Raw genomic sequence first — 27,126 nt, forward strand, 5'->3', positions numbered from 1 at the left:
AAAGAAGGAAACTGAGACCACCAATAAATTAAGGTTTTTTGTTTTCCCAATCCCACTGGGTATCAGCAATATTGAATAATACTACAATACTTGTAAGTCTCCCAAATCCCAGTACCATCTTCAAAGCACATAAGGCAACTCTTCAGGCTTAGCCATTTGCTCCAACACAGACCTGATGTCTGCTGCTTGTGTATTTGATGTTAACAGCAGATAATGAGAAAGGAGAATGAGATTTCCATTGTTTTCACAAAATAGGTGAGGTGGAAAAAGAGGATTACTACCTCGTTCTTGCCCTGGCAATGTGACCAACAGGTTCTTTTCTCTGGATTCCTCCTCCTTTCTCACCCTATACCCCTATCCTGGGCAGGCTCATCATGACAGCTCAAGTTCACTGTCATCCAGGAGGTTTTCTTGGACATTCACTATGTGTCATGCCTTTTCCAGAGCTGATGTCCAATCTTCAGGTTAACCGTGAGAGTAGATAGTGTTTCCATTTCACAGATAAGGAAACTGAGGCCAGGTGAGGTGCAGTGAGTTCTCTGTGGTCCAGAGGATAAGTAGTGGTAAGAGCTGAACTCATAACTGAACTTTGACTTGAAAGCATCACACTCTGTTGCTTTACTCTAGAGCAGTGGTTCTCAAAGTGTGCACCAGGGCACACTGGTGTGCCCTAGAAGATTTCCAGGTGCGCCCTATGGTATTCCAGAGAAATATGTGCCTGTTGGGGACCAAAAAACCAACAGGGTTTTTGGAGATTAGATTTTTGGGGGACAGAGGTGTGGGGAATTGACTGTAAGCTGACAGTCTGCCCAACCCCCCACTTCACTTGCCTGATTAGGTTGCAAAAGGCTGTTAAGCTGTGATGCTGGATTGTTTACACTACCCCCCATGTTCCCCGGAAAGACTGGAGGCAAGTTTCTTGTATCCTTTGTTCCGTGTAAAGTTAAGATGATATGTATGGTGGGGGTTTTCTGCACTCAACACAATTAAGAGTAAAAAGGGAGGAATTCTTCAATGTATTGATGAAGAAATGAGAGTTTGTCTTTCAAATATATGCCCAAACATTGAAGAAATCACTAGGACATATCAGGCTCATGTTTCTCATTAACACAAGAATGAAAAAAACTTAACACATTCGTGCCAGGACCTGACGAATTTACTAAATCTTACTAAGAATGCATCAATATATATAAAAAGATAACATAACTTTTTGGTCACTTTTTAAATTTTTTAACCCCTCTTTTTATGAATTCTAAAAAGCATAACTCAAAAAATTTAACATAAAAATGTTTTTTAATGTCAGAATAAATTTAATTTTGTCATATTTATTTTGTTTAATTACCATAAAAGCACACTTGGACTTTATATTTTTTTCTTTAATATTTGACTTAATTATTATAACATATTTCTCAGAAATTTGTATATAGTGCACCTACAATTATTTTTAGGATTTTATTTTATATTTTTATTTTTTTAATTAATTTTAATGGGGGTGACATTGATAAATCGGGGTACATATGTTCAGAGAAAACATCTCTAGGTTATTTTGACATTTGATTATGCTGCATTCCCATCACCCAAAGTCCAATTGTCTTCCATCACCTTCTAGCTGGTTTTCTTTGTGCCCCTCCCTTCCCCCAACCCCCTCCCTCGCCTCCCCCCCACCCTGTGACCCCCACACTCTTGTCCATGTCTCTGAGTCTCATTTTTATGTCCCACCTATGTATGGAATCATATAGTTCTTAGTTTTTTTCTGATTTACTTATTTTGCTTAGTATAATATTATCAACGTCCATTCATGTTGTTGTAAATGATCTGATGTCATCATTTCTTATGGCTGAGAAGTATTCCATAGTATATAGGTACCAAAGCTTTTTAATTCTCTCGTCCACTGACGGACACTTGGCTGTTTCCAGGTCTTTGCTATTGTGAATAATGCTGCCACAAACATGGGGGTGCATTTTTTTTTCCAAACAGTACTATGGTGTTCTTGGGGTATATTCCTAACAGTGGTATAGCTGGGTCAAAAGGCAGTTCGATTTTTAATTTTTTGAGGAATCTCCATACTGTTTGACACAGTGGCTACACCAGTCTGCATTCCCACCAGCAGTGCAGGAGGGTTCCCTTTTCTCCACATCCTCGCCAGCACTTATTCTGTGTTGTTTTGTTGATGAGCGCCATTCTGACTGGTGTGAGGTGATATCTCATTGTGGTTTTAATTTGCATTTCTCTAATGATTAGTGATGTTGAGCATTTTTTCATATGCCTATTGGCCATCTGTCCAATGTCCTCTTTGGAGAAGTGTCTATTCATTTCTTTTGCCCATTTTTTGATTGGATTGTTTGTCTTCCTGGTATTAAGTTTTACAAGTTCTTTATAAATTTTGGTTATTAACCCCTTATCAGATGCATTGTCAAATATATTCTCCCATTGCGTAGTTTGTCTTTTTTTTTTTTTTCATTTTTCTGAAGCTGGAAACAGGGAGAGACAGTCAGACAGACTCCCGCATGCGCCCGACAGGGATCCACCCGGCACGCCCACCATGGGGCGACGCTCTGCCCACCAGGGGGCGATGCTCTGCCCATCCTGGGCATCGCCATGTTGCGACCAGAGCCACTCTAGCGCCTGGGGCAGAGGCCACAGAGCCATCCCCAGCGCCTGGGCCATCTTGCTCCAATGGAGCCTTGGCTGCGGGAGGGGAAGAGAGAGACAGAGAGGAAAGTGCAGGGGAGGGGTGGAGAAGCAAATGGGCGTTTCTCCTGTGTGCCCTGGCCGGGAATCGAACCAGGGTCCTCCGCACGCTAGGCCGACGCTCTACCGCTGAGCCAACCGGCCAGAGCTGCGTAGTTTGTCTTTTTATTCTGTTCTTGTTGTCTTTATTTTTTATTATTATTTTTTTTATAATTCTGTTTTTTTGTTAATTTTTTTTAATTCATTTTTAGAGAAGAGAGAGAGAGGGTGAAAGAGAGACAGAGAGAGAGAGAGAGAGAGGAGAGAGAGACAGAGAGAGAGAAGGGGGAGGAGCTGGAAGCATCAACTCCCATATGTGCCTTGACCAGGCAAACCCAGGGTTTCGAACTGGTGACCTCAGCATTTCCAGGTCGACGCTTTATCCACTGCGCCACCACAGATCAGACTGTTCTTGTTGTCTTTAGCTGTGCAGAAGCTTTTTAGTTTGATGTAGTCCCATTTGTTTATCCTGTCTTTTATTTCACTTGCCTGTGGAGACAAATTGGCAAATATATTGCTGCGAGAGATGTCAGAGAGCTTCCTGCCTATGTTTTCTTCCAAGATGCTTATGGTTTTATGGCTTACATTTAAGTCTTTTATCATTCTGAGTTTATTTTTGTGAATGGTGTAAGTTGGTGGTCTAGTTTCATTTTTTTGCAGGTAACTGTCCAATTTCCCCTACACCATTTGTTGAAGAGGCTGTCTTTACTCCACTGTATGCTCTTACCTCCTTTGTCAAATATCAGTTGTCCATAAAAGTATGGGTTTATTTCTGGGTTCTCAGTTCTGTTCCATTGATCTATATGCCTGTTCTTATGCCAGTACCAGGCTGTTTTGAGTACAATGGCCTTATAATATAACTTGATATCTGCAAGTGTGATACCTCCCACTTTATTCTTCCTCTTCAAGATTGCTGAAGCTATTCGTGTTCTCTTTTGGTTCCATATAAATTTTTGAAATATGTGTTCTATATTTTTGAAGTAAGTCATTGGTATTTTAATTGGTATTGCATTGAATTTATAAATTGCTTTGGGTAATATAGACATTTTAATGATGTTTATTCTTCCTAACCATGAGCATGGTATATGCTTCCACTTGTTTGTATCTTCCCTGATCTCTTTTATCAATGTTTTATAATTTTCCGAGTACAAGTCTTTAATCTCCCTGGTTAAATTTATTCCTAGGTACTTTATTTTTTTGGTTGCAATGGTAAAGGGGATTGCTTCCTTAATTTCTCTTTCTGACAGTTCATTGTTAGTGTATAAAAATGCCTCTGATTTCTGAGTATTAATTTTATATCCTGCCACCTTGCTGAATTCATTTATCAGGTCCGCTAGTTTTTTGACTGAGACTTTAGGGTTTTCTATATATATACAATATCATATCATCTACAAATAATGATAGTTTTACTTCTTCTTTTCCAATTTGTATGCCTTTTATTTCTTTTTCTTGTCTGATTGCTGTGGCTAGGACTTCCAGAACTATATTGAATAAGAGTGGTGAGAGGGAGCACCCCTGCCTTGTTCCTGATCTTAAGGGTATTGCTTTTAATTTTTGCCCATTGAGTATGATGTTGGCTGTGGGTTTGTCATAGATGGCCTTTATCATGTTGAGGTATGTTCCCTGTATTCCCACTTTGCTGAGAGTTTTGATCATGAATGGGTGCTGGATTTTATCAAATGCTTTTTCTGCATCTATTGAAATTATCATGTGATTTTTCTCCTTCCTTTTGTTTATGTGATGAATCACAATGATTGATGTGTGAATATTGTACTAACCTTGCCTCCCCAGAATAAATCCCACTTAATCATGGTGTATGATATTTTTCATATATTGCTGGATCCAGTTTGCTAATATTTTGTTGAGGATTTTAGCATCTAAATTTATCAGGGATATTGGCCTATAATTTTCTTTGTGTTGTCTTTGCCTGGTTTTGGAATCAGAATTATGCTTGCCTCATAAAAGGAGCTTGGAAGTCTTCCTCCTCTTCAATTTTTTGAAATAGTTTGAGAAGGATAGGAGTTAGTTCTTCTTTGAATATTTGGTAGAATTCACTTGTGAAACCATCAGGCCCAGGACTTTTCTTTTTTGGGAGTTTTTTGATAACTGTTTCAATCTCATTTGTTGTAATTGGTCTGTTTAGGTTTTCTGATTCTTCCAGATTAATTTTTGGAAGATTATATGTTTCAAGGAATTTGTCCATTTCATCTAGGTTGTCTAGTTTTTTGGCGTACAGTTCTTCATAGTATTTTCTTACAATATTTTGTATTTCTGTTGTGTCCGTTGTTATTTATCTACTCTCGTTTCTAATTTTATTTATTTATTTATTTATTTGAGTCCTCTCTCTTTTTTTCTTGGTGAGTCTGGTTAAAGGTTCATAGATCTTGTTTACCTTTTTAAAGAACCAGCTTCTGGTTTTATTGATCCTCTGTATTGTTTCTTTCACCTCTATGTCATTTATTTCTGTTCTGATCTTTATTATAAATATTTCCTTCCTTCTACTAGTTCTGGGCTTTACTTGCTGTTCTTTTTCTAGTTCTTTTAGATGTAGGGTAAAGTTGTTTATTTGAGCTTTTTCTAGCTTCTTGAGGTATGCCTGTAATGCTATGAACTTCCCTCTCAAGACTGCTTTTGCTGTGTCCCATAAATTTTGAGTTGATGTATGCTCATTATCATTTGTTTCTAGGAATTTTAAAATTTCTTCTTTGATCTCATTGTTTACCCATTTGTTATTTAATAACATGCTATTTAGTTTCCAAGTGTTTGAGTATTTTTCAGTTTTTCTGTTGTGGTTGATTTCTAGTTTCATGCCATTGTGATTGGAGAAAGTGCTCAATATGATTTCAATCTTCTTAAATTTGTTGAGACCGCTTTTGTGCCCTAACATGTGGTGTATTCTAGAGAATGTACCATGAGCACCTGAAAAGAATGTATATTCTGCTGTTTTAGGGTGAAAGGTTCTGAAGATATCTATTAAATCGAGTTGATCTAGTATGTCCTTTAAGTCTGCTGTTTCTTTGTTAATTTTCTTTCTTGAGGATCTATCTAGTGATGTTAGTGGGGTATTGAAATCCCCTACTATTATAGTATTGCTGTTGATCTCGCCCTTTAAATCCATCAAAGTCTGCTTTATATATTTAGGTGCTCCTATATTAGGTGCATAGATATTTATAACGATTATATCTTCCTGTTGGATTGCTCCCTTTATCATTATGTAGTGACCTTCTTTATCTCTAACTATAGTCTTTGTTTTAAAGTCCATTTTGTCTGATATAAGTATTGCTACCCCAGCTTTTTTTTCATTTCCATTTGCATGAAATATTTTTTCCATCCTTTTATCTTCAGTCTATGTGCATCTTTTGTTTTAAGGTGTGTCTCTTGTATAGACAGCATATGTATGGGTCCTGTTTTCTTATCCACGCAGCTATCCTATGTCTTTTGATCAGATCATTTAATCCATTTACATTTAAGGTTATTATTGACATGTAATTGTTTATTGCCATTTTATTCTTTAAAACTGTATTCCTCTTTGCTATTTTCTTTTTCTCCTTTGATCTGTTTACAACAGGCCCCTTAGCATTTCTTGCAGACTTAGTTTGGTTGTAGTGAATTCCTTTAGTTTTTTTTTTTTGTCTGTAAAGCTTTTTATTTCTTCTTCAATTTTAAATGATAGCTTTGCTGGATAAAGTAGTCTTGGTTGTAGACTCTTGTTCTGCATTACTTTGAATATTTCTTGCCATTCCCTTCTGGCCTCAAGTGTTTCTGTTGAGAAGTCGGATGTCATCCTTATGGGGGCTCCTTTGTAGGTGATAGTCTTTTTTTCTCTAGCAGCTTTTAATATTTTCTCTTTATCACTTAGCTTTGGTATTTTAATTATGATGTGTCTTGGTGTTGATTTCTTTGGGTTTCTCCTTAATTGAGTTCTCTATGCTTCTTGAACATGTGAGATGTTTTCCTGCCTTAATTGAGGGAAGTTTTCAGCTATGATATGCTTGAACAAAGTCTCTATCCCTTGTTCTTTCTCTTCTTCTTCAGGAGCCCCTATGATGTGGATGTTATTTCTCTTCATATTGTCACAGAGCTCTCTTAGAGTTTCCTCAGACTTTTTGAATCTCTTTTCTTTTTTCTGCTCTGCTTCCATGCCTTCATTTATCTTTTCCTCTAACTTGCTGATTCGATTCTCAGCTTCATCCATCCTGCTTTTAATTCCTTCCATTGTGTTCTTCATTTCTGATATTGTATTTGTCATTTCTGACTGATTCTTTTTTATTATTTCAATGTCCTTTTTTATATTTGCTATCTCTTTATTTAGGTGTTTGTAATGACCATCTATTGTTGTTCTAATATCTTTGAGCATTCTAACAATCGTTATTTTAAACTCTGCATCTGGTAATTTGGTTATATCTGATTCATTCAGGTCCTTTTCTGGGGATTTCTCTTGATTCATTTGTGTTGCATTTCTCTGCCTTCTCATTTTGTCTGTGTAAAGGAAGGTTTTGGCCATTGGAGTCCACTGGGTGTGGCCTCTGTTACCTAGGTATGGTCTGTCTGTAGGCCCACCACCCCCTCTTCTATTGCTGCCTAGGGCCTTCGGGTATGGGTGTTGCTGGTGCCTGCCCACTGAGGCTGTTGCTGTGGTTTCTGCCTCTTCTTCATGGGAGTGGCTGTTATTACGTGCTCAGTTGTACAAGCCTTGGTGGCCTTGGCCTTTGCCCCACCCCCATGAGTGGCGGTATGCTCAGCCTGAGGGCAGTGGCGAGCACCTTTGCTCAGCTGTGGGTCTCCACCTGTTTCCGGGCTTTCTCCTGCCCTTGCAGGAGGAGCTCGTTCATGGGTTGGCTGCAAGCCTTAGCTCCACAGGCCAGGCAGGACTGCATGCCCATGCTCAGTATTGGAACTCTGCCTGTTCTGGGTTTTTGGCTCCATCCCCGTGGGAGGAGCCAGCTCCCAAGTCAGGCTACAAGCCTTGGTTCTGCAGGTGGGGAATCTGCGCCCTTGCTCAAGGGCTGGTCTCCACCCCTTCTGGGGTTCCCGCCCTTCTCCCGCAGGCTGGATTGCAGGCAGCCCACAGCTGGGCTTGACTGCTTTTGCACATCCCCTCCTCCTCAGCTGGGCAAGACTGAGCTCACACCTGGGCCTCAGTGGTGGCCAGCTAGCTTCCACCCTTGCCAACAAAACTGCACTTCTGCATCCCGCCGCCTGCCCTCGGGCGAGCCCTCAGCAGTGTGGGTGAGGGCGCTGGAGCTCAGACCCTAACACTCACTACTGTAGTCCCAAAAGCTCCCTCCTTCTAAGCGACTCTGCTCTGAGTGCCACGGGAGAGCTTCAGATTTGGGGAGTGACTCGTCCCAGGGGTTAGGGTGGCTGTCTTTCAAAATGTTTCTCCCTGTGCCTCCTAGATTACACTTTCTTCCTGCTACTCCGGTCCTCTCCTCTCTCCCCATCCCCCGGAGCCCCAGGTGAGTGGTTGTGAGAGAAGTGTTCTGCGCGGTTCCTTTAAGAAGAATCCTGGGTCTGAGAAATCAGTCTCTTTCTCATAAACAGTATCCTGACTTGTTTCCAGCTAAATACTGTCCATATGCCTCTTCTAGGCTCTGGGGCTGCAGGCTGGGGCTTTGTTCCTGGGACTCAGAACCCTCCCCTCTCTGCTAACCTCACTTCCCACCACGTGAGTCTCTCCTGGCTGCCGTTTGCTCCAGGGAGCTGGGCAACCCTCTCCACGTTTCTGCTTTTCCTACCAGTCTCGGTGTGGCTTCTTCAGTGTTCCTTGGTTGAAGAGTCCTCTTAGTTTAGTCCAAAGTTGGTTTTTCCAGATGATAGTTCTTAAAATTAGTTTGTAATCCACTTTGGTTCTGGGAGGTGGATGTTGGTACGTCTGCCTACTCCAGCGCCATCTTGTCTTCCAAAATACAGATTTTTCTATTTTTAGGATTTTAAATGTGCCCAGACTTCAAAAAGTTTGAGAACCACTGCTCTAGAGAATGAAGGTTCACTTCATGGATGTGGAGCTGGGCTTCATGGAGCTTCCAGAACCATCCTGTTAGAGAAGCAGAGCCCTAAACAGGATAAACACCTTGAGGGAAGAAACCTGGTCTAGGCTTACATGGTCAGCTGACTTATGGTCACTCAGTGATGTCCACGTCCAACCCCTGAAACCTGTGACTATGTTACCTGATATGTAAAAGGGTTGTTTTAATGATCGTGAAATGGGTCAGTTATGCTGGATTATCTGGGTGGACTTAGTGTAACCACAAGGTTCTTACAAAAGGGAGTAGGGGGGTTAGGGGAACAGTAGATGAGGCAGTGGACGCAGGAGGCTGGAGGGATGTGAGGAGGGGGCCAGCAGTCAAGGAATGTGGGTGGCATCTAGAAACTGCAAAAGGCAAGGAAATGAATATTCTCTGGAAGTCCCAGGAGGAATCCAGCCTGGCCAACACTCCCCTTGATTTTAGACTTTTGACCTACAGGCCTGCAAAAGAATAAAAACTATAAGAGAATAAATCTGTATTGTCTTAGGTCACTAAGTTTGTGATAATTTGTTACAGCAGCAACAGGAAAATAATACAGCATATTAATAAAAAGGAAAGTCACCCAAGGATTGGGTTGGCCAATTGCTGTCCTCATTCATTGGAACCAATGATTCCTGCCTTTTTTTTCTTTTCTCTTTTTGCACAACACCTCAGGAAGGCCTCTTATATCAAAAGTGTCATGAAGTCCTCGTTTTTAAGAAGTTGTTGAATTGTTCTTGTGTTGAATATGTTTGTTGATATTATATATATTGATACATGTATGTGTATATGTAATATATGTATACAAATATATACACACTGTATCAACTGCACTGCTGAAAGACCCAGAGAGAAGTACAAAATTAAGAGAATTTGGTTTCTGTGATTTCATAAGTGAAAATAGTACCTTGCACCATACTATGTATCTCATAAAACAGAACACAGTGCCAGGCTGGGAGGAGCCTTCAGTGGTAGGTAACTGATAATCATGTTAGAGATAGAATATCACATCTAGAGCAAAAACACCTTTTAGAGACACTGGTTCTGTACTGGGGGAAGGTACTTCCCAGAGAACGTTTAGAAATGTATGAGGGTTTTTTTTTTGGGGGGGGAGTTGCTATAGCAACAGGGATGAGTGGATTGGAAATGGGAAGCGGTGGTGGGAGGTAAAGGGGTGGGAATGACTAGCATTTGGTGTCCAGGAGTCAGGATGCCTGGCTTCTCAGGGGGTCCCAGCTCAGGAACTGTCTCGCCTAAAATGATAACACCTCACTGAGGGATGCTGAAAGGGACACTCACATAGATGGTAACACTGGCCATTTGGAATCACCATATATATATATATATATATTTTACTCTGTGCCAGGCACTGTGGTACAATGGTAAGAAAGGAAAGAAAGGAACTCTTTTCCCCCCTCAAACTGCATCTGGTTTGGTGGGGGGCAGACTGATTCTGCAATGACAGCTGTAACCCAGAAGCAAGGAGAACAAAGGAAGCGTCCAGAAAGGCCTCAGGAAGGACACACTGCCTTCCCTGACGTCAGAGGTGGAGGCAGTGAGGATAAGGTGGGCAGGGCAGTCTGGGGGGGACTGGGTTTCAAGGGCACAGTGCCGTCAGAGTAACGCAAGGAGTTCCATCTGCCGGCCACCTCGATTCTCACTTGGGGGAGGCTTGAGAATTGAGTCGGAGAGGGAAGCAGGGTCTGATAAGGAAGGTCCTGAGACGCTGGTCAGGAGTTTGGACTTTATCCCAGGGCCACGAGCAGCCACTGGAGAGCTTAAAACAAGAAAATGACAAGAACCCAAGTTAGAGACGGTGTCATTGAATCGAGAACTTTGTTAGTGTCTGTTCTTCTGTCACCTGCCTTCAGACCCTGGATAGGAAGCATCACCTGGGCTTTCTCCATGTCTCTCTCCTTGTGGTTGCACAACTTACAGTCACAAAGACAGGGCAGCCTTCTTCACCCACCCGGTGGTGATCATTGGCACCACCCTCAACCATCTGGTAGGGAGTGTCTCCTTTGGGCAGACCCGCTGCCTCCGAGAGCACAGATCATAGGTTAGTTTGGGAAGCTGGCTCTAAAGTCTAAAGAAGAAATGTGGTTAAGATCAAAACCCCTAGAGTCCAACTACCTGACTTGGAATTCCAACTTCACCATTTGTTAGTTTTGTACCTCAGGCTATTCGTTTAACCTCAGTTTTCTCATGTGTAGAATGGGAATAATGTTAATAACTACCTTACAGCGTTTTAATAAAGATCAGCTAAGACCATGCACATAGAGAGCTCAGCACTTAATACACAATAAGTTTTAGCTATTATTACAATGGGAAGCAAAAAGCCAAATTTAGCTCAGGGGTTAAAAGTATATCAGCTGGAGCCACGTTGTTGAATTTAAAATTTAGCATCATGGCGTGTGACCTTGGGCACCCTACTTAAAGCCACTGCACCTCGTTTTCCCATTTCCTGGAAAATGGGTAACAACTACAGTCCCTATTTCAGAGGGCTAGCATAACTTGATGAAACCATGTAAACCTCTAAAAACTGAGATTTCTCTTAGAAATCTCCTGGCATACAGTAAGATCTCTATAAATTTTCAATATTGTTTTAATGGAGGAAGCTATGTAAGCAAAGATGGGAAGGAATTAGGACTCTAGACTTTCAAGGACAACTAGTGAGCATCATACATAAAATGACGGGAAAGGGAAGAGAACCAATACTTTTTTTATAATGTATATTATTTTTCACTTACAGTTGGCATACAAAATTTTACTAATTTCAGATGTACAACATAGTGATTAGACATATATGGAACTTACGAAGTAATCCCCTCCATATGTCTAGTGCCTACCTGACACCATATATAGTTAGTACAATATTATTCACTAAATTCTCTATGCTCTGCTTACATCCTGTGGTTATTTTATAATTATGAATTTTACTTCTTAATCCCTTTTCCTTTTCACCCAGCAACCTCCCCTCCCTCCCCTCTAGCAACCGTCAATTGAGAACCAATAAATTTTTTTTGAATCCTTAATAAGTATCTGTAACTTAAATATCAAAGGAGTTGTCTTGAGGGTGAAACAAAATAAGATACCCCCTGGCCCATTGTAGGTCATTGTTTTCTATCCCAATTTTGCAGCCTAGAGAGCTCAAGTAGTTTGCCCAGGATCACGTGACAAGTGACGGACCCTGGCCATGTTGGACTGAGCCCCTGTCCTTTCCTTCCCCTTTGCTGTGTCCAGTTCCAAGGAGAAGCGACGTGACCCAGCATGGGTGTGGGGACGTGAGGAATCAATTCATGTACGGTCAGGGTTGGGACCTAGGAACAAGGTGGATGCTTTCCTTTAAGTCCAAGATACTGGGGTGCTGGCCTCATGATGGCCACCAGGTGTCAGTGCTACCAACGAATTCCTCCCCTTGCTTCTGTTAAGTGCCAGGGTGCACTTGTTTCTTCATCCCTCAAGCAGCACGGGGCAGAGTCGGCTGCCTGAGAAAAGTTTACCCAGGTTGTGGAGCCCATCTTTAGGTTCACCTGAGTGTCGAGTGATTTTGGAGGCCTGGGTCAGGGCAACATGTGTTAGCAGAGCCCAGAACTGAATTTGGAAAATGTGTGGTGATGGGACACTTGGCTCTTTAAGATGAAAGTCTAAATCATCACTTCCTAAGGAACAATTTGTATCTGGAAGATGCACGTTCCTTGAGAGAGGTCAGTTGTGGAAATTGAAAGGCACTCAAACCCATGGATTCATGAAGTGAAAGTTATTGATTGGTAATTGGTTGTTGATCAGCAAAGACTCAGAACTGTAGCTTTAAATTCTTTAAATCATGAAATGTAACTTACAGGTGAAAAACTATACACACGCATGCACAATTAAATAAAAAAAAATTTCCTGAACAGGCGTCCCCAAACTACGGCCCTGTGGGCTGCAAGCAGCCCCCTGAGGCCATTTATCCGGCCCCCCACTGCACTTCCAGAAGGGGCACCTCTTTCATTGGTGGTCAGTGAGAGGAGCACTGTATGTGGCAGCCCTCCAACAGTCTGAGGGACAGTGAACTGGCCCCCTGTGTAAAAAGTTTGGGGATCCCTGCAGTTTACAACATGTGAGGTACTCAAATAATTTCTATTCTATTCTATTCTATTCTATTCTATTCTATTCTATTCTATTCTATTCTATTCTATTCTATTCTATTCTATTCTACTCTTTCACTTAAAAAAAAGGCTATTTGTGTCCCACCTGACTGATGGCCCACAGTTTGAGGAACAGTGACCCAGGGTAGTAACTTGCAGTATGTTTAGAAGAAGTCCTGGGTTTGCAATGCCAGGATTAGAGTATTCTAAAGGGGAAAACCCTTGGCTTGGCTTTGCACCTGCCAAAATGCAACTTTTTCTTGGGTAAGTTATTTACTCTCTGTAACTCCAGTTTCTTGTGTACAGAACGGATGTAATAGTGCCTTCTCATAGGATGGCTGTGATGTGTCTGGTACATAGCAGGTTTTCAACATATGCCTTTCCATCTGTACTTGAAGAGTTTTATACAATATATGGTTAGAGAACTTTACAATTAACCAAACGAGGGCATTCTGTTGTAGAAGAGGGGCTCATACTAAAACCTGTGATAAGCCTGACCAAGTGGTGGCGCAGTGGATAGAGCGTCAGACTGGGATGTGGAAGGACCCAGGTTTGAGATCCCAAGGTCACCAGCTTGAGCGTGGGCTCATCTGGTTTGAGCAAAGCTCACCAGCTTGGACCCAAGGTTGCTGGCTCAAGTAAGGGGTTACTCGGTCTGCTGAAGGCCCGCGGTCAAGGCACATATGAGAAGGCAATCAATGAACAACTAAGGTGTCGCAACGAAAAACTGATGATTGATGCTTCTCATCTCTCACCATTCCTGTCTGTCTGTTCCTATCTATCCCTCTCTGACTCTTTCTCTGTCCCTGTAAAAAAAACCAAAAAAAACAAAACACACAAAAACTGCACCTGTGCGTGCAGTTCAGGCATGATCGCACTCTGAGGCAGAATGCTGGAACACTGCCCCTTCGAGGTGTGGTGGAGGTGGGTCTACCCAGTTACAGTGATGCCTGTCACTGCATTTCCCCTGTCTGTCCCTCTCCTGGTACCTACTTCATGAATAACATTACTCATTTAGTGATTGTTTTCCAGCGAGGATCTGTGCTTGTCTGATAAACAGCAAGTACTCAATATATTGGTGAATTAATGCACAATTATGAATGGGTATGGGACTGTGGTCAGGCATCCCATCTGGATGAATGTGGAGAAATCTGGAGAATTGTAGCCAAGAGGCCTGTGAGGTGATGAGGGAGAAGCAGGGAAGACTGACTTTTTAATGCTCAAGATAATGAATGCTAATCACAGGGTACTGTGATTTGCCTTACAATGCAGCCGCTATGGAGGTTATTTTCAGTCTGCAAGATCCTTGCAGCTGTTACCTGAGGAAGAGACCCATTTCCTAAAATTTTAGCTCCACTGAACCCTGGGCATAAGGATTCATGACACCATTGGCGTTGTTTCCTGTGATGTAGTTACATCTTTCATCCCGATGAGATTGTAAATTCCTTGAAGCTGTTTTAAGATAAGTGCCTGTTGTTTTGTGATTACTTGCCCTATGTATGCCTGAGCACCTACCCTCACAGCTACCATAGCAAGGTAGATGTTGTTATAGCTCCATTTCACAGGTGAGGTGACTAAGGTTCAGAGAGGCTATAAAACTTCCCCAAGATCACATAGCAAACAGCAGAGTCAGGATTCGAACGCAGCCCTCTAAAGCTAGAGCAGGGCACATACCCCCACCCCCAGCACTCATGTCACCTCTCTTTTCCTTGGCCCTTCCCTTCCCAGCCGTTAACTCAGAGTTCAGCATGTTGGCAACACTCAATAAACACACGTGGCTGGTTGGCTGACGGACCCAGCACTCGGCAGTCTGATTCCCTACGGACAAGTAGGAGCCTGAGTTGCCATGCCCAGGTTGGAACTGCGTGTTCCAGGACCCTGGGCCTGGTGGGGGGGGCATTGCTTTGGAGCACAGACCCCATAGCAGGAAGAGAAATGGAAAACCACTCTGTCCAGAGTCCTCCGTCTGAGGGGGACAGAGAGGGGAGAGAATGATGGAGAAAGGGAGAAAGAGGGATTGCATGCAATCAAGGAGGAGCAGAGGATAAAAGACAAGACAGGCAGGGAGGTGGGGAAAGCCTCTGAGCCTCAGGTGCGGCCCCAGACTCCCTACAGGACACCCCGGGGCTCCTGGGGAGGAAGGGGGAGGGTGCTCCTCCTGGATCCCACTGCCGCCTGTTGTGACAGTCGGGTCTTCTGGCTGACTCCACTCCAGCTATAGATCATTTCATGGGCGTGTGAAACTTTAGAGCTGGGAAACACTTTGGAGATAATCTGTGTAGTGCCGGTGACCGAGGGCAGGCAGGTCACATTGGATTCGGGCAGACAGTAGGGAAACTGCGGAGCTGGAAAGTGTCGGGCATACCCGTTTATTGGAGGCTGGCAAAGACAGGCGAGCAAATAAACAATAAAAGGAAAAGAGCTAATAAACAAAGGAAAATCTGCTATTCACAGTAAGGGCATGGGAGCAAGGAAAACTGCACCTCACGGTGGCAGGAAAGTGATCTGGAAAAATCACCGCCCAGGGGAAGCACCTTATATAGGCCATGCACACGTGCCTCTGCCACATGCTCAGGCACTAACCAAGGAAAGTGCTTGCAGCTGGTAAACCCGCGAGCAAGCCTAACACAACTGCCCCACAATTTGCTGCCATCCTGTGGCACACACTCTCTCTCTTCCTTTCTCTCTCCAGATAAAGCCACTCTGGACTCACAGCGCGGAAACAAAAGTAATAGTAACATCAGTACTAATAACAGCCAGAGGTAGCAGTAAACACACTTGACAATTGTTGACGCAGGGTGCTGAGCCGTCAGAAGGCCAGGGTTGTAAATACTGATGTGGCGCGCTGGTGCACTGATTTGTGGCTGGATTTTGGCCCTGGGAACAGTGACAGTGCACTGGGCACATGTACATGGCGGGCATGAGTTAAGTATTACTTAATTAACCCCCCCAAAAACGTCATGATCCCAATGATACCTCACCAGAGGAGGAAATGTTATGTTCAGAGCAGTGAGCTTACCGGTCTGGGACAAGAGTGTGTGGGTGGAGGGGGTTTGACATGACCCAGGAGGTCCTCACTGCAGAGCTCTGCTCAGGTTCACCCACTGTGGGGTGTCCCAGCACAGAGCTGGGACGAAGCGGGGACAGGAAGCATCTACTGGGAGTTTGAGACCTGTGAGTAAGGGTATCTTTTCCATTCTGTGAAGATCATTTTCTTGATTTCTTCCAACAAGGGCCCCAGAGAGATGCAGTCATCATTCTGGTCTCTGGTGCCCGTTCAGGCAGGAAACAAATAAGAAAGGGTGACCTCGTTCCTATCTCGAGGTTTTCCTTGATGTTTTGGGGAGTGGGTTTGAAAAACATTTCCATTACTTTTAATTCAAGCCTCCTGTCAACTTCAAGGGGGCATTTACCTGAGGAAAATGGCCGGACATGATTCAGTCATGACCCTGCAGGGGTCAGAGGCCCCAGGAGCGATCCCTCCACAGGGTCTGAGCTCTGGAACTTCTCAGCCCTTTCTCCAGTGTGGGTGCTTGGTCCTCTCTCTCATGGGACCTCTAAAGGCAGCCAGGAGGTCCAGGTGACCTGACAGTGTGACTAGGGACAAGTCACAACCTTACGGGGAGCTACATGGCAGAAATGGAGGGTGGAAATAACCTAGGCCTGACTTATAAGCCCAAAGTCATTTGAATTTCATAAATAAAAAAGTCTCAAAGGGAGAAATGAGTGCTTCTTATGCAGAAGTGAAACCTCAGTCTATGAAAAGACACTGGAAAAATCCACTGAATGAAGAACTCCCATGAAATTTCCTCTCCACTGGGCCTCACTTTTCCATAATAATAATAATAAAAATTATAGAATACTTTGGTGGGAAAAGTTTACATGATTTTCCTGTTTGCTTTTTTTAATATACAGGGTGGGGCAAAAGTAGGTTTACCATTGTTCGTGCAGAATATAATACAATAATTAATAAACAATCATAGAAGAATAAACTGTTTCTTATACTCACAATAGTAAACCTACTTTTGCCCACTCTGCCTTTTCTGCTAGCCCAGCCAAGGGCACACTCATCTGCCTCGAGAAATCAGGGTAATTACAGCAGAAAGCAATCGATGGTATTCAAGTTCTGATTCCCAGAAGACGATCTGATTTCAAGGCAGCAGGCTTGAGAGCTGGCATAGTGAAGAGAGACTTTCTAAAATCCTCACTTTCTTTCTTCACTTATCAAGATCCAGGCTTGGTGAAGCCACCACAGGGCATTCAGCGGGAAGTTCATGTGGGAAGAAGAGCCGGAAACAGAAATACATCCCTTCCAGCTGTGGGGATGGCTGTCAAAAGAAGGTAGGCGAGCCTGACCAGGCGGTGGCGCAGTGGATAGAGCGTCGAACTGGGATGCGGAGGACCCAGGTTCGAGACCCCAAGGTTGCCAGCTTGAGCTAAAAGCTCACCAGCTTGGACCCAAGGTCGCTGGCTCCAGCAAGGGGTTACTCGGTCTGCTGAAGGCCCATGGTCAAGGCACATATGAGAAAGCAATCAGTGAACAACAAAAGTGTCGCAACAAAAAACTGATGATTGGTGCTTCTCATCTCTCTCCGTTCCTGTCTGTCTCTCCCTATCTATTTCTCTCTCTGACTCTCTCTCTCTGTCTCTGAAAAAATAAATAAGTAATTAAAAAAAAAAAAAAAAAAAAAAAAAAAAAAAAAAAAAAAGAAGGTAGGCTAGGAGAGAAGTTTTTGGTCCAGGAGGGCAGGGGTTACATACGCAGAGGAGAAGAGAGCCCCGTGGGCAGAGCTCTGAGCCCTCTGTCTTACTGTGCTGGGCTTCCCTGTACCAACATGGAGGCGATGTACATTCTGCGACCTCTCCCCTTTCCTGTGCTGTGTGGATACCAGGTTGAGAGCCAGCAGGTGTGGCAAGGACCCTGCCATGTTGGAAGCAAGTTCCAGGGCTGGAGGAAGAATGTGGAGGAGAGGAGAGGGAGCAGACAGTAGGGGATTGCACAGAAAGATGCTGAGCATTTCAATAGGAAGTTACCCAAAATTAAACAGAAAGTTGTCCAGAGGGGACTAGGGGACAAAGACTAGGATTGTCAACCTAAAGGACAAACAGCTAAGTTTTTTTTTTTTTTGCATTTTTCTGAAGTTGGAAACGGGGAGGCAGTCAGACAGACTCCTGCATGCGCCCCACAGGGGTCCACTGGCATGCCCACCAGGGGGCAATGCTCCGCCCATCTGGGCCGTTGCTCTGTTGCATCCAGAGCCATTCTAGTGCCTGAGGCAGAGGCCACAGAGCCATCCTCAGCGCCCGGGCCAACTTTGCTCCAATGGAGCCTTGGCTGCGGGAGGGGAAGAGAGAGACAGAGAGAAAGGAGAGGGGGAGGGGTGGAGAAGCAGATGGGCACTTCTCCTGTGTGCCCTGGCCGGGAATCGAACCCGGGACTCCAGCACGCCAGGCTGACGCTCTATCACTGAGCCAACTGGCCAGGGCCCAAACAGCTAAGTTTGAGATAAACTCCTGGTGACATCCCATCACACCTGGAATAAAATCCATACTCCTCCTCTGGCCTGCAAGACCACGCGAGACCGGGGATTCCCAGGCTTCAGAGAACATCAGAACCACCCATTCCAACAAACTGCTGGGCTCTGCCCTTCGACTTTCTGACTCGGTAGGACCCATGTGGGAGCTGAGATTTTGCATTTTGTGAGCAGGCTGCACTTTGCGAATCACCACTGGAGACACAGAATGCTTCAAGTTCAGTTTTTTCTACAGCCTTCTGAACTGTTTCCTGTCTCTATAGCCTTTGCCTAAGTCCATAGCAATGAGCTGCTAGTACATGCTCTGTGCTTCTGCGAGGTCCACTCTGGTGTGGTCCTCAGGAGCCCAGAGAGAGACCTTAGCCACAAGGTGGCAGCAGCACCCCAGGCCTGGAGCTGGGGACCGCTCCTTAGCACACCATGCCCTGGGTTCCCACAGAGCAGGCTTGCTGGTCTCTCCATCTCTCCTTGGCAGGGTGGATGGCGGGAGGCGGCCTGGCAGAGGGGAGGTCGTTGGCACACAGAGGAGCAGTTTTGTTCCCTGAGACGCTTGGAGGAAGCTGGGTGGTCTCTTCAGAGTGTCAGATTGTTCCCTTCACAAAACCTCCATGCAGCGTGGGCTGCCGGGGGAGCTGACCTGACAAAGGCTGCGGACAAGATTGGCGGGGGCTGCCCGTCTGTCCCGGGCACAGAGGCCTGGCAGTTCCTCATGATGCTGGTTTCCAGGGGTGACAGGCCTCTGCCAAGCCTCCCTCTTAGAAGATGTGGGTCTGTGGCCTCCTGGGGGAGTTCTGTCCTGCTCACAGTGGCCCCGGATGGAGCCGGAACCACCCTCCCCGCCCCCAGCGTTGCCTCCACGCCTCTTCCTTCTTCATGGAGACCACTGTGTTCTAAACATCTTACGAATCTTCCCAAGTGACAGGAACTGTGCTGAGAATGTTACATGATCATCTATTTAGCTCTCATTACACCTTCTTGAGAACATATTGTTATACTCATTTATAATGAGGAAGTTGGTTTAATCTATTGTTTGCCCTCCTTAGTTGACCATAGAACCCCGTTTTGACACCACCTCCAATTTTCTTGAGAACCCAATATGAAAATTGATTTGGATGTGGCCGGTTTCATCCAACCCCGCATGCACAGACGATGATGCTGACTTAGGTCCAGGGAGATGGAATGATTAGGTCAAGGTACCACTGCTGGTTCAAAGCAAATCAGAGACTAGAATTCATATCACCTCATCCAGGCCTGCTCTCCACTCTGTCTACCCAGTGAGGAGCTATGTGAAAACTATCATTACCACAATGTCAAAAGATTATGTTATAAAGTTGGCCAAGACGGTCCAGGGACCCTCGTGAAACGTCTCAAGAGTTCAGCTGGTAGCAGGTGTGGGTTCAGCTCAGGGCTGTGCACAAGTCTGGATTTGACCACCATTCAGTTGGAGCTGAAGGCCGTAAGGTTTGAGGAAGCAATTTTCAGTCTAGCTATGCTAGTTTTGTAACACTCATGCACACTTTCTCGCGTTTTCTACTGCTTTGCCTAATAGCTCATCAGCTTAAATGAAACAATACCTTACAGAAACACAGTAACGCCAAGACAGTGGAATTTGGTGACAGTTGTCAGATTGTGCTGCTGACAGAATCTTTGAGTGCTGTCATCAGTTCGTTTTGGGGCTGTCCAGACACCTGGGTGGTTTTTGTTTGCTCCTGCTCTGTCTGCCTTCAGGACGTTGTGTGATGCTCAAATCTACTGAATTGGAGAAGAAATTCAACAGTTGTCATCTGACATCATCTTCTGCTGTTAAAGAGACTCACCTCTCTCTTTAACATGGCTGTGCATTTGCAATTATTGGAAAAGAATTGAGGACTTTAAGGGACATATTTTGCCCTCCTTCTGCAATACTGATTGGGCCTTGCTGTTTTTATCTTCCAGCTTTGGCTTAAAGAAGGGGCTTTTGAGGGAATGATGCCCATCCATGGAGGCTTTAGTTTCCCAAAGAAATTCTGAAAAACATCTCATTCCCAACTTTACAGTGACTGGAAAATGATGGTCTTTGAATAGTGCAATATGAAAAAAATATGGGTGCTTTTCTAAAAGGAAAACCCTAAATGAAAGTGTGTTCACCACATTCACAATATGTGAATGCTACATTTTTCAGCCTTGTAATAGATTACAGAAAATCTTTTATGTTTGAAGGGGGAGGGCAAGAGGAAGGAGTGAGAGAAGAAAGGAGGAAAAGGGGAAGAGAAGAAAACAGATGTGAGTCTTAAAATATTTCAAGCATGGATAACTGAAACGGTGTTCACCTTATTTAAGACTGTTCTGTGAGGTCTTAGGGGTGATGGGTCAGGCTTTTTAAGCATAGCCACAAGATTTAGAAGCACATAATGAGTGATAACGTTTCCAGAACAAATCAGTAGTTGGAAATGTCCCAGATCTGGATTGCCTTTTAAAGCCTATTTTTGCCTACAGAGAGAAATAAAAAATTAAGATATTTTTAATAATGTCATGCACTCATTCACCTATAATAGCCACTTCACTGCATATTGTCTTGAATCTTCATTTCATTTTATGAAGTGTTGCCAGATTAACCAATAAAAATTCAGGTTGCCCCGTGCAGTATTTGGGGAAATACACTAAAACATGATTAGTTATTTAATCCTTATGCTACAGCATTATTTGTTACTTATCTGAAATTCAAATTTAACTGAGTGTCTGGTATTTTATCGACAAGCCTACTTGTATGTGTAATATGTAAGTTCAGTATAATGCTATGGTTTCCAAATTGAAGGTTGAGACAGCAGTTTTGTGGGGATGATGCAGAAGACCCGCTGAAAATGTTACCCTCCGGCTCTGAGTACCTGTGTCTGGGAACCCGAAAGGAAGGCGCTCCTGGCAGAGACCATCGGAGAAGCAGGGTGACCAGAAGAAAAACGGAAATGGGGACAGTGAAGAATCTGGAACCCCTTGATGGCTTTCACATATCGACTCCCCCCCCCCCCCCCCCCCTTGCACTGCAAGACGTTGGAATTCCATTTGCGCTTAAAGCAAGTTCTCTTGGAGTGGAAATCCAGTCCCTCCTCTCGAAGAGCCGCGAGCTACCCCTGATGGCTATTGTAGGTATCGCCCCCCAGAACCGGCCTCATTTATCCCGGAGATTTCTCATCTCACAATTGCCCTCCTAGAACACTGTCCATCAGTTTCCTTCGCTTTTCCTTCCTTACTCCCCTTCTGTCGGCTTATTCATTCGGAGCCTGCTCGGGCTGACACCTCCTTATTGCTGTGTCCCCCCTCTCCCCGGAACAGGCCACACAGAGCTGGTCATTGTTGCCCCAGTTTTGGGACCACCCGGGTGGGAGAAGGGGCAGCGCGCGGCTGCAGAGGCCAGTGACTGACAGCAGCCTCAGGTCAAGTGCCCAGCAGGCGGCGGAAAGAGGGAGTGTGCCCCCCTCCCCACCCACCAGGGATCCTCCTCACCCCCCTCCCATCCAGCGGAACCGAGCCTTCCTCCTCCCGCTCTTCAGACCCACGCAATTAACAGCACTGAAACCTCTGTGTTCAACGTGGTGCATGTGAATGAAAACTTACAAAAAATTTTTTTTTCTTTTTTTTTTTTCTGGGAAAGTGAGACTTTCCAGCTTGGGAAAGGAAATCCTGCTTAGGGTGCAACAGTGGTGTTGAACGGATACATGCGGGTGGGTGGGAGGAGCATGTACTTTTCTCAAAGTGTAGGATTTAAAAAAATCTCTGGGATTTTTATTTAATTTCTGTGATTTTTATTTTAAATCTGTGACTTAAAAATCACAGACACCCCTGACTTCTCAAAGTGTAGGATTTAAAAAAACCCTTATCAGAAATGTTTAAGAAACATTATCCTAAAAACTGTACACGGTAACAAAATTTGTGAACAGATCTGTGTCCCACATAGAGATCTAGACTTGCTTCTCTCCCCATCGCCTAAGTCACACACTGGTAGGGCTGCCAGGTCCCTTAACCCTTATGTCTCCGCAGGTCTCCACAGGCTGATGACCAGCTTCTGAGACACCGTGGGGGGGGGGGGGGAGGAGGGCAAAATCCAGCCTTGCTGCGGAAGGGAAGGAAGTTGGTGACCCCAGTACGAAGCGCGGCCTAGCAGTGCATTCACCTCTTCTGGCACTTCCCCAAACACCTGTGTCCAGGGTGTCCCAGGTGTGCACAGGTGTGCAGATGTGGATCCCCTTGGGGTGGCCAAGGTGGTTTGGTCCCCTCAGACTGTGAGCAGTTTCCTTCCACAGCCCCACCCATTCAAATATCACAGATGCCTTGAAAAAGGTTAGAATGTATCGATCAAAAGATCCTTTAGAGGAATGGATGGAAATAAAAGATTTCTACCCTAGGAAAAGGCTAGTGCACAAAACTTTCCCATAAGTTGAAGAGCTATATGAACTCAGGGAAGTCTTCATGTGGATGACCTAGGGGTTCATGGGCCCAACTTAAGAACTTGTCCTACAAGAGGCTGCCACCTGCAAGTAGAGAGTCAGATGAAGAGGCCTCCCGACACAACTTCAACCTGGGCATTCCATGATACTGCCTGCCAATTATTTATTAAAAAGCATAATGGAAAAGAACAGTCGTCCATAAGTCATTCTTCATAACTAGAACATCAGCACGATGGTGATTTCTGACATGTTCCTTGAGATCTTGTTCAGCTCTTTTCACAAATGGCTGTAGTAATCACATAGATAAATCTACCTAATTTAAACATCAGACAGGAAATTACTTTTTTTTTTTGGAAGAACCGGTGGCAGCATCACGCTTCTCTGATGCCAACTTGGAAGTGATTCCATGTGTCTGAGAAGTCTGAATCTGATGTGGACAAGTAAGTGCAGGTTGATACCAAGTGCTCCCCTCACACCCTCCTGTTTCCGGTCCAGTTCCAGGAGTTGGGCAAGGAGAGTATGTCCTTACTCCTTTTCTTAAGGTTGGCTTCCCCATCCAGTTCTTCTAAGATTTTACCAACTGAAATCTAAAACAATCTGCATGGTAACTTTCTCCAGCCTTGTCCTGAGCTCACTGCAATACTTTCATGAAAGGAAAATTTATTATCCTTTAGGGACAATAATAACAATAACAACAATGTGCAAAGGCATAATGTAAAACTATTTTTTTCTTTATTGAAAATACATCTACAAGGTAATGCTCCTCAGTCCACACTGGATGCATGTATACATGCAGAGCCTGTGACGGGTCGGTGAGAGGGGCATCCAAGAAGACTTGCTTTCCATAAGAAATGGTTAGTATAAAAAAATCACACTGTGTAATAGAATTAATTTGGCATAAGTAATTTTTGCTCTACTGGTATCACAAGATGACACCCATGTACAGTAACATTTGTAGTGTGTTTCCCATCAAATGGTTACTCCACCACAGCCTAACATTAACTTTTGTACACAATATAATGCACTGGATCTATATAAAAATACCTCTAATTGTGTATCAGAGGATGTCTAGATTTTCAGTCTGTTAGCATAATTAAATCCATTCGTCACCATTTTCGACCAGAAACTCAAACACAGCTGGCATTATCTGACAACTGCCCCTCCATGTCTTTGACTGGATATTCCTTCGGGGGTAAAGAATTGGTCTCAAAATCTGGGAGCTGCCTGGCCTGAGACCGATGCCCCTGCTGTTTTTTTTTCTTGGAACCACATTGACAATGTCTTCATACTGATTCATCTTCTACCATTTCTCTCAGGAACACAGACAAAACAAGACCAAACAAACCCCACTCCAGCTGAAGGTTTTGAATATCTTGGTAAGTAGAATTCCAACACAAAGACATATCTTGTTTCCTTCATTCTAAGAACTTTTGATTGTAGTCAAAAACCTTTTCAAATACTAGACCACCCACCCAGTGCACAGACCTCTATTAGACAGAGAGTTCATTCATTTAATTTGTTTTAAAATATATAAAAAGTAACCTTATATTTTTATATGTAGATTTTCTTGGGGAATGTTTTTGAACTAAAGAGAAAAAGTGTTTCCATGGTTTTAAGAAAAAATAAACCTTTTATTAAAAAATTCTTCCTTAAAGATGACCTCTATATAACCTTGGTGTTTTAATATCTTTTCTTTATAATGTCAACTGTGCTTCTTTCTTCCCTAGCTTTCTCTAGTGTTCCATAGTAAGACCACGAGCACCTTAGCTAGTTGCTAGTCTTACATTTTAGTTTCTAAAAGTCTATTGTCAGTTGAGGAGTGGTGGGAGACATCCTTCCCGGAGCAGTCCAGGGAAGGGTAGGAAGAAGGGAAAATTTCCCCTGTTGGGAGAAACTATGTGAAGACATCATGAATAATTCCACTCCTAGAATGGCCTCTAGACTGGTGACTTGTGCAACTGACATTGTGGACACAGGATTTTGGTACACCACACCGCCATCCCGCACCTACTTAAAAGTGTTCATTCCTGATAAACATCGTTCCTGAAAGTCCCATGCTCCATGGGATGATACTTGCTATTGGATGTTGGATACTTGCCAGGGAATGTAGAGGACAGGAACTTTCATGACACCATAGGATATTTGGGATATGCGAGACCACAAAGGCATTTAGGAAACACACATTTTACAGGTGAGAGCACTGAGACCTAGAGGTGAAATGTAACTTGCCCTTGGTTACCTGGTAGTTTCACTTTGTGCACTTCCTTACAGCTGTGCTAGGTATGTTTTTGTATGGTCCTGCTACTAATGAAACAAGAACACAAACCAGAATGACCAATTGCGGTTTATCAAGTTTTTTTTGTGTTGATACTAAAACTGAAGTGTGTTCTGAAGGATTTTTAAATTTTGAAAGTTGATTTATAAGCTTTTTTTTAGCCCACTACTTGTTTGACTCTTTAAAAAATCACATTTACAGGATTGTGTGTCACATAAACTTGCAAGGTCTGATCAAGACTATTTTTGATCTTAGTACCTCTTTAGATAAAATTGACATGAAATGACTTAAACTTCCAAATATGGGATGAAAACTATATATTTTGGCTGCTGCAAAATCCTCCCTTGTTTTTGGATGCATACTTCCAAATCCTATCAGAACTGGGAGGAAAGGGAGGTAAGGGGCTTCCTGCAGAGGATGAGTTTTAACGAGCTGGAAACATGTCATGGTTTTCAGACACCTGGGGCTCAGGAGAGCATTTCTTCCTGCCAGTCTACATCTTGGTTTCACTGTCGATGGGTTTCTCTGTTTCGCTTTCCTGGGCAATCAGCTGATAGGGTTTCTTCATTTCATTCTCTTCAATCACTGAGTTGCCTATCTCGACATCATGATTCTTCAGTTCATGTCGAGACAAGTGCTCAACAATGCCGGCCCCAAAGGCGTCTCCCAGAACATTGGTGGTGGTTCGGAGGCGATCCCTGGGGAAGGGCAGGAAGAAGGAACAATGAGGCTGCGGTGACCATTCCCATGACTCCAGCCCATATTTTGAACCACTGGGGAAGTGTTTGGAAGCATCTTTTAAAATTCTGCTTGGTGTGCCTGACTGGTAGTGGCCCAGTGGATAGAGAGTTGACCTGGGATGCTGAGGACCTAGGTTAGAAACAGCGAGGTTGGTGGCTTGATCACAGGCTCATCGAAATGATCCCATGGCTGCTGGCTTTAAGCCCAAGGTTGCTGGCTTGAGCAAGGGGTCACTGACTTGGCTGGAGCCCCCTGGTCAAGGTACATATGGGAAGCAATCAATGAACAACTATAGTGATGAATCAACTACAAGTTGATGCTTCTCATCTCTCTCCTTTCCTGTCCCCCGACCCCCAAATCTGCTTGGTGTATTCCCCAACTGCCTCATTACAAAATAAACACATGACCTCTATAATAGTATTATTAAAAGTTATAAGGACATATAGATGATTAATTTTCAGTTACTAGATAGAATACCAATAGTGAGGGAATGACCCCTCCCTTTTTCTTTTTATTTAAAATTTCTTTTTGATTCTCTTTCTTTCCTAAAACCTAACACAAAAGATACCACAACTAATAAATACAGAAATTAGGAGACTCCAGCTGTCTTGCATTAAGCCAGATATTATGATGATTTGCAAAAATGTAAAATGGTATCATTTTTCCCCCCTAAATTTTTGGTTTAGAAAATGGTGGTTTTTTTTCATAAAAATGTTATTTATGTTAACATGTAATGAATTTATTATTATCACTTTTAAATAAATTCAACATTTAAATTTTTTCTAAGTTTTTCTAATATGATATGTATTAATAGAGAAGACCCACATAGCTTTTTGGGTCCTCAGTAATTTTTAAGTGCAAAGGAATCCAGAGATTAAAAACTCGGACAACCACAGCTTTCTACTATAAAAGCCTCCCATGCATCATTGCACTTAACCCTCAGAGCACCAGAGGGAGGGAAATAACATGATCATCCCTGTTTCACAGAGGAGAAAGCTAGGGTGGCTGGGTACCCTGCCCTGTGTCACACAGGGGTCGGGGTGTGACCACAGGTCCAAGTGACTGTGGAATGCATGCTCCCAACTGATTACCCTCCTCCGCATTTATCCCGCGTTGGGCACCCCGTGGGGCTCTCCACGGCCATTAGATCTAATGAAGTCAGCATATGTTGACTCCAGCATCTACTGTGTCCTTCTAGGCATTCACTTTGGGAATCCTGGGGCGAGATATTTTTTTTTTCTGCAGGTGGATGGGAACTTATGAGAGAAGAGAGGCAGAGAAAATGTC

At 43.7% G+C, this 27,126-nt stretch overlaps 1 protein-coding gene across 1 annotated transcript in view; it reads right to left on the bottom strand.

Annotated features, from left to right (window-relative positions):
• Positions 1–23,647: 23,647 nt before the first annotated feature.
• Positions 23,648–27,126, bottom strand: part of SLC1A3 (solute carrier family 1 member 3) — an 85,866-nt gene continuing 82,387 nt past the window's right edge. Inside the window, exon 10 of the mRNA XM_066378968.1 lies at positions 23,648–25,796. Within this exon, the coding sequence (XP_066235065.1) occupies positions 25,592–25,796 (205 nt within the window). The 3' untranslated portion in view covers positions 23,648–25,591. The remainder of the gene's footprint in view (positions 25,797–27,126) is intronic.

This window comes from Saccopteryx leptura, chromosome 1, assembly GCF_036850995.1.
Source record: "Saccopteryx leptura isolate mSacLep1 chromosome 1, mSacLep1_pri_phased_curated, whole genome shotgun sequence".
NCBI lineage: Eukaryota > Metazoa > Chordata > Mammalia > Chiroptera > Emballonuridae > Saccopteryx > Saccopteryx leptura.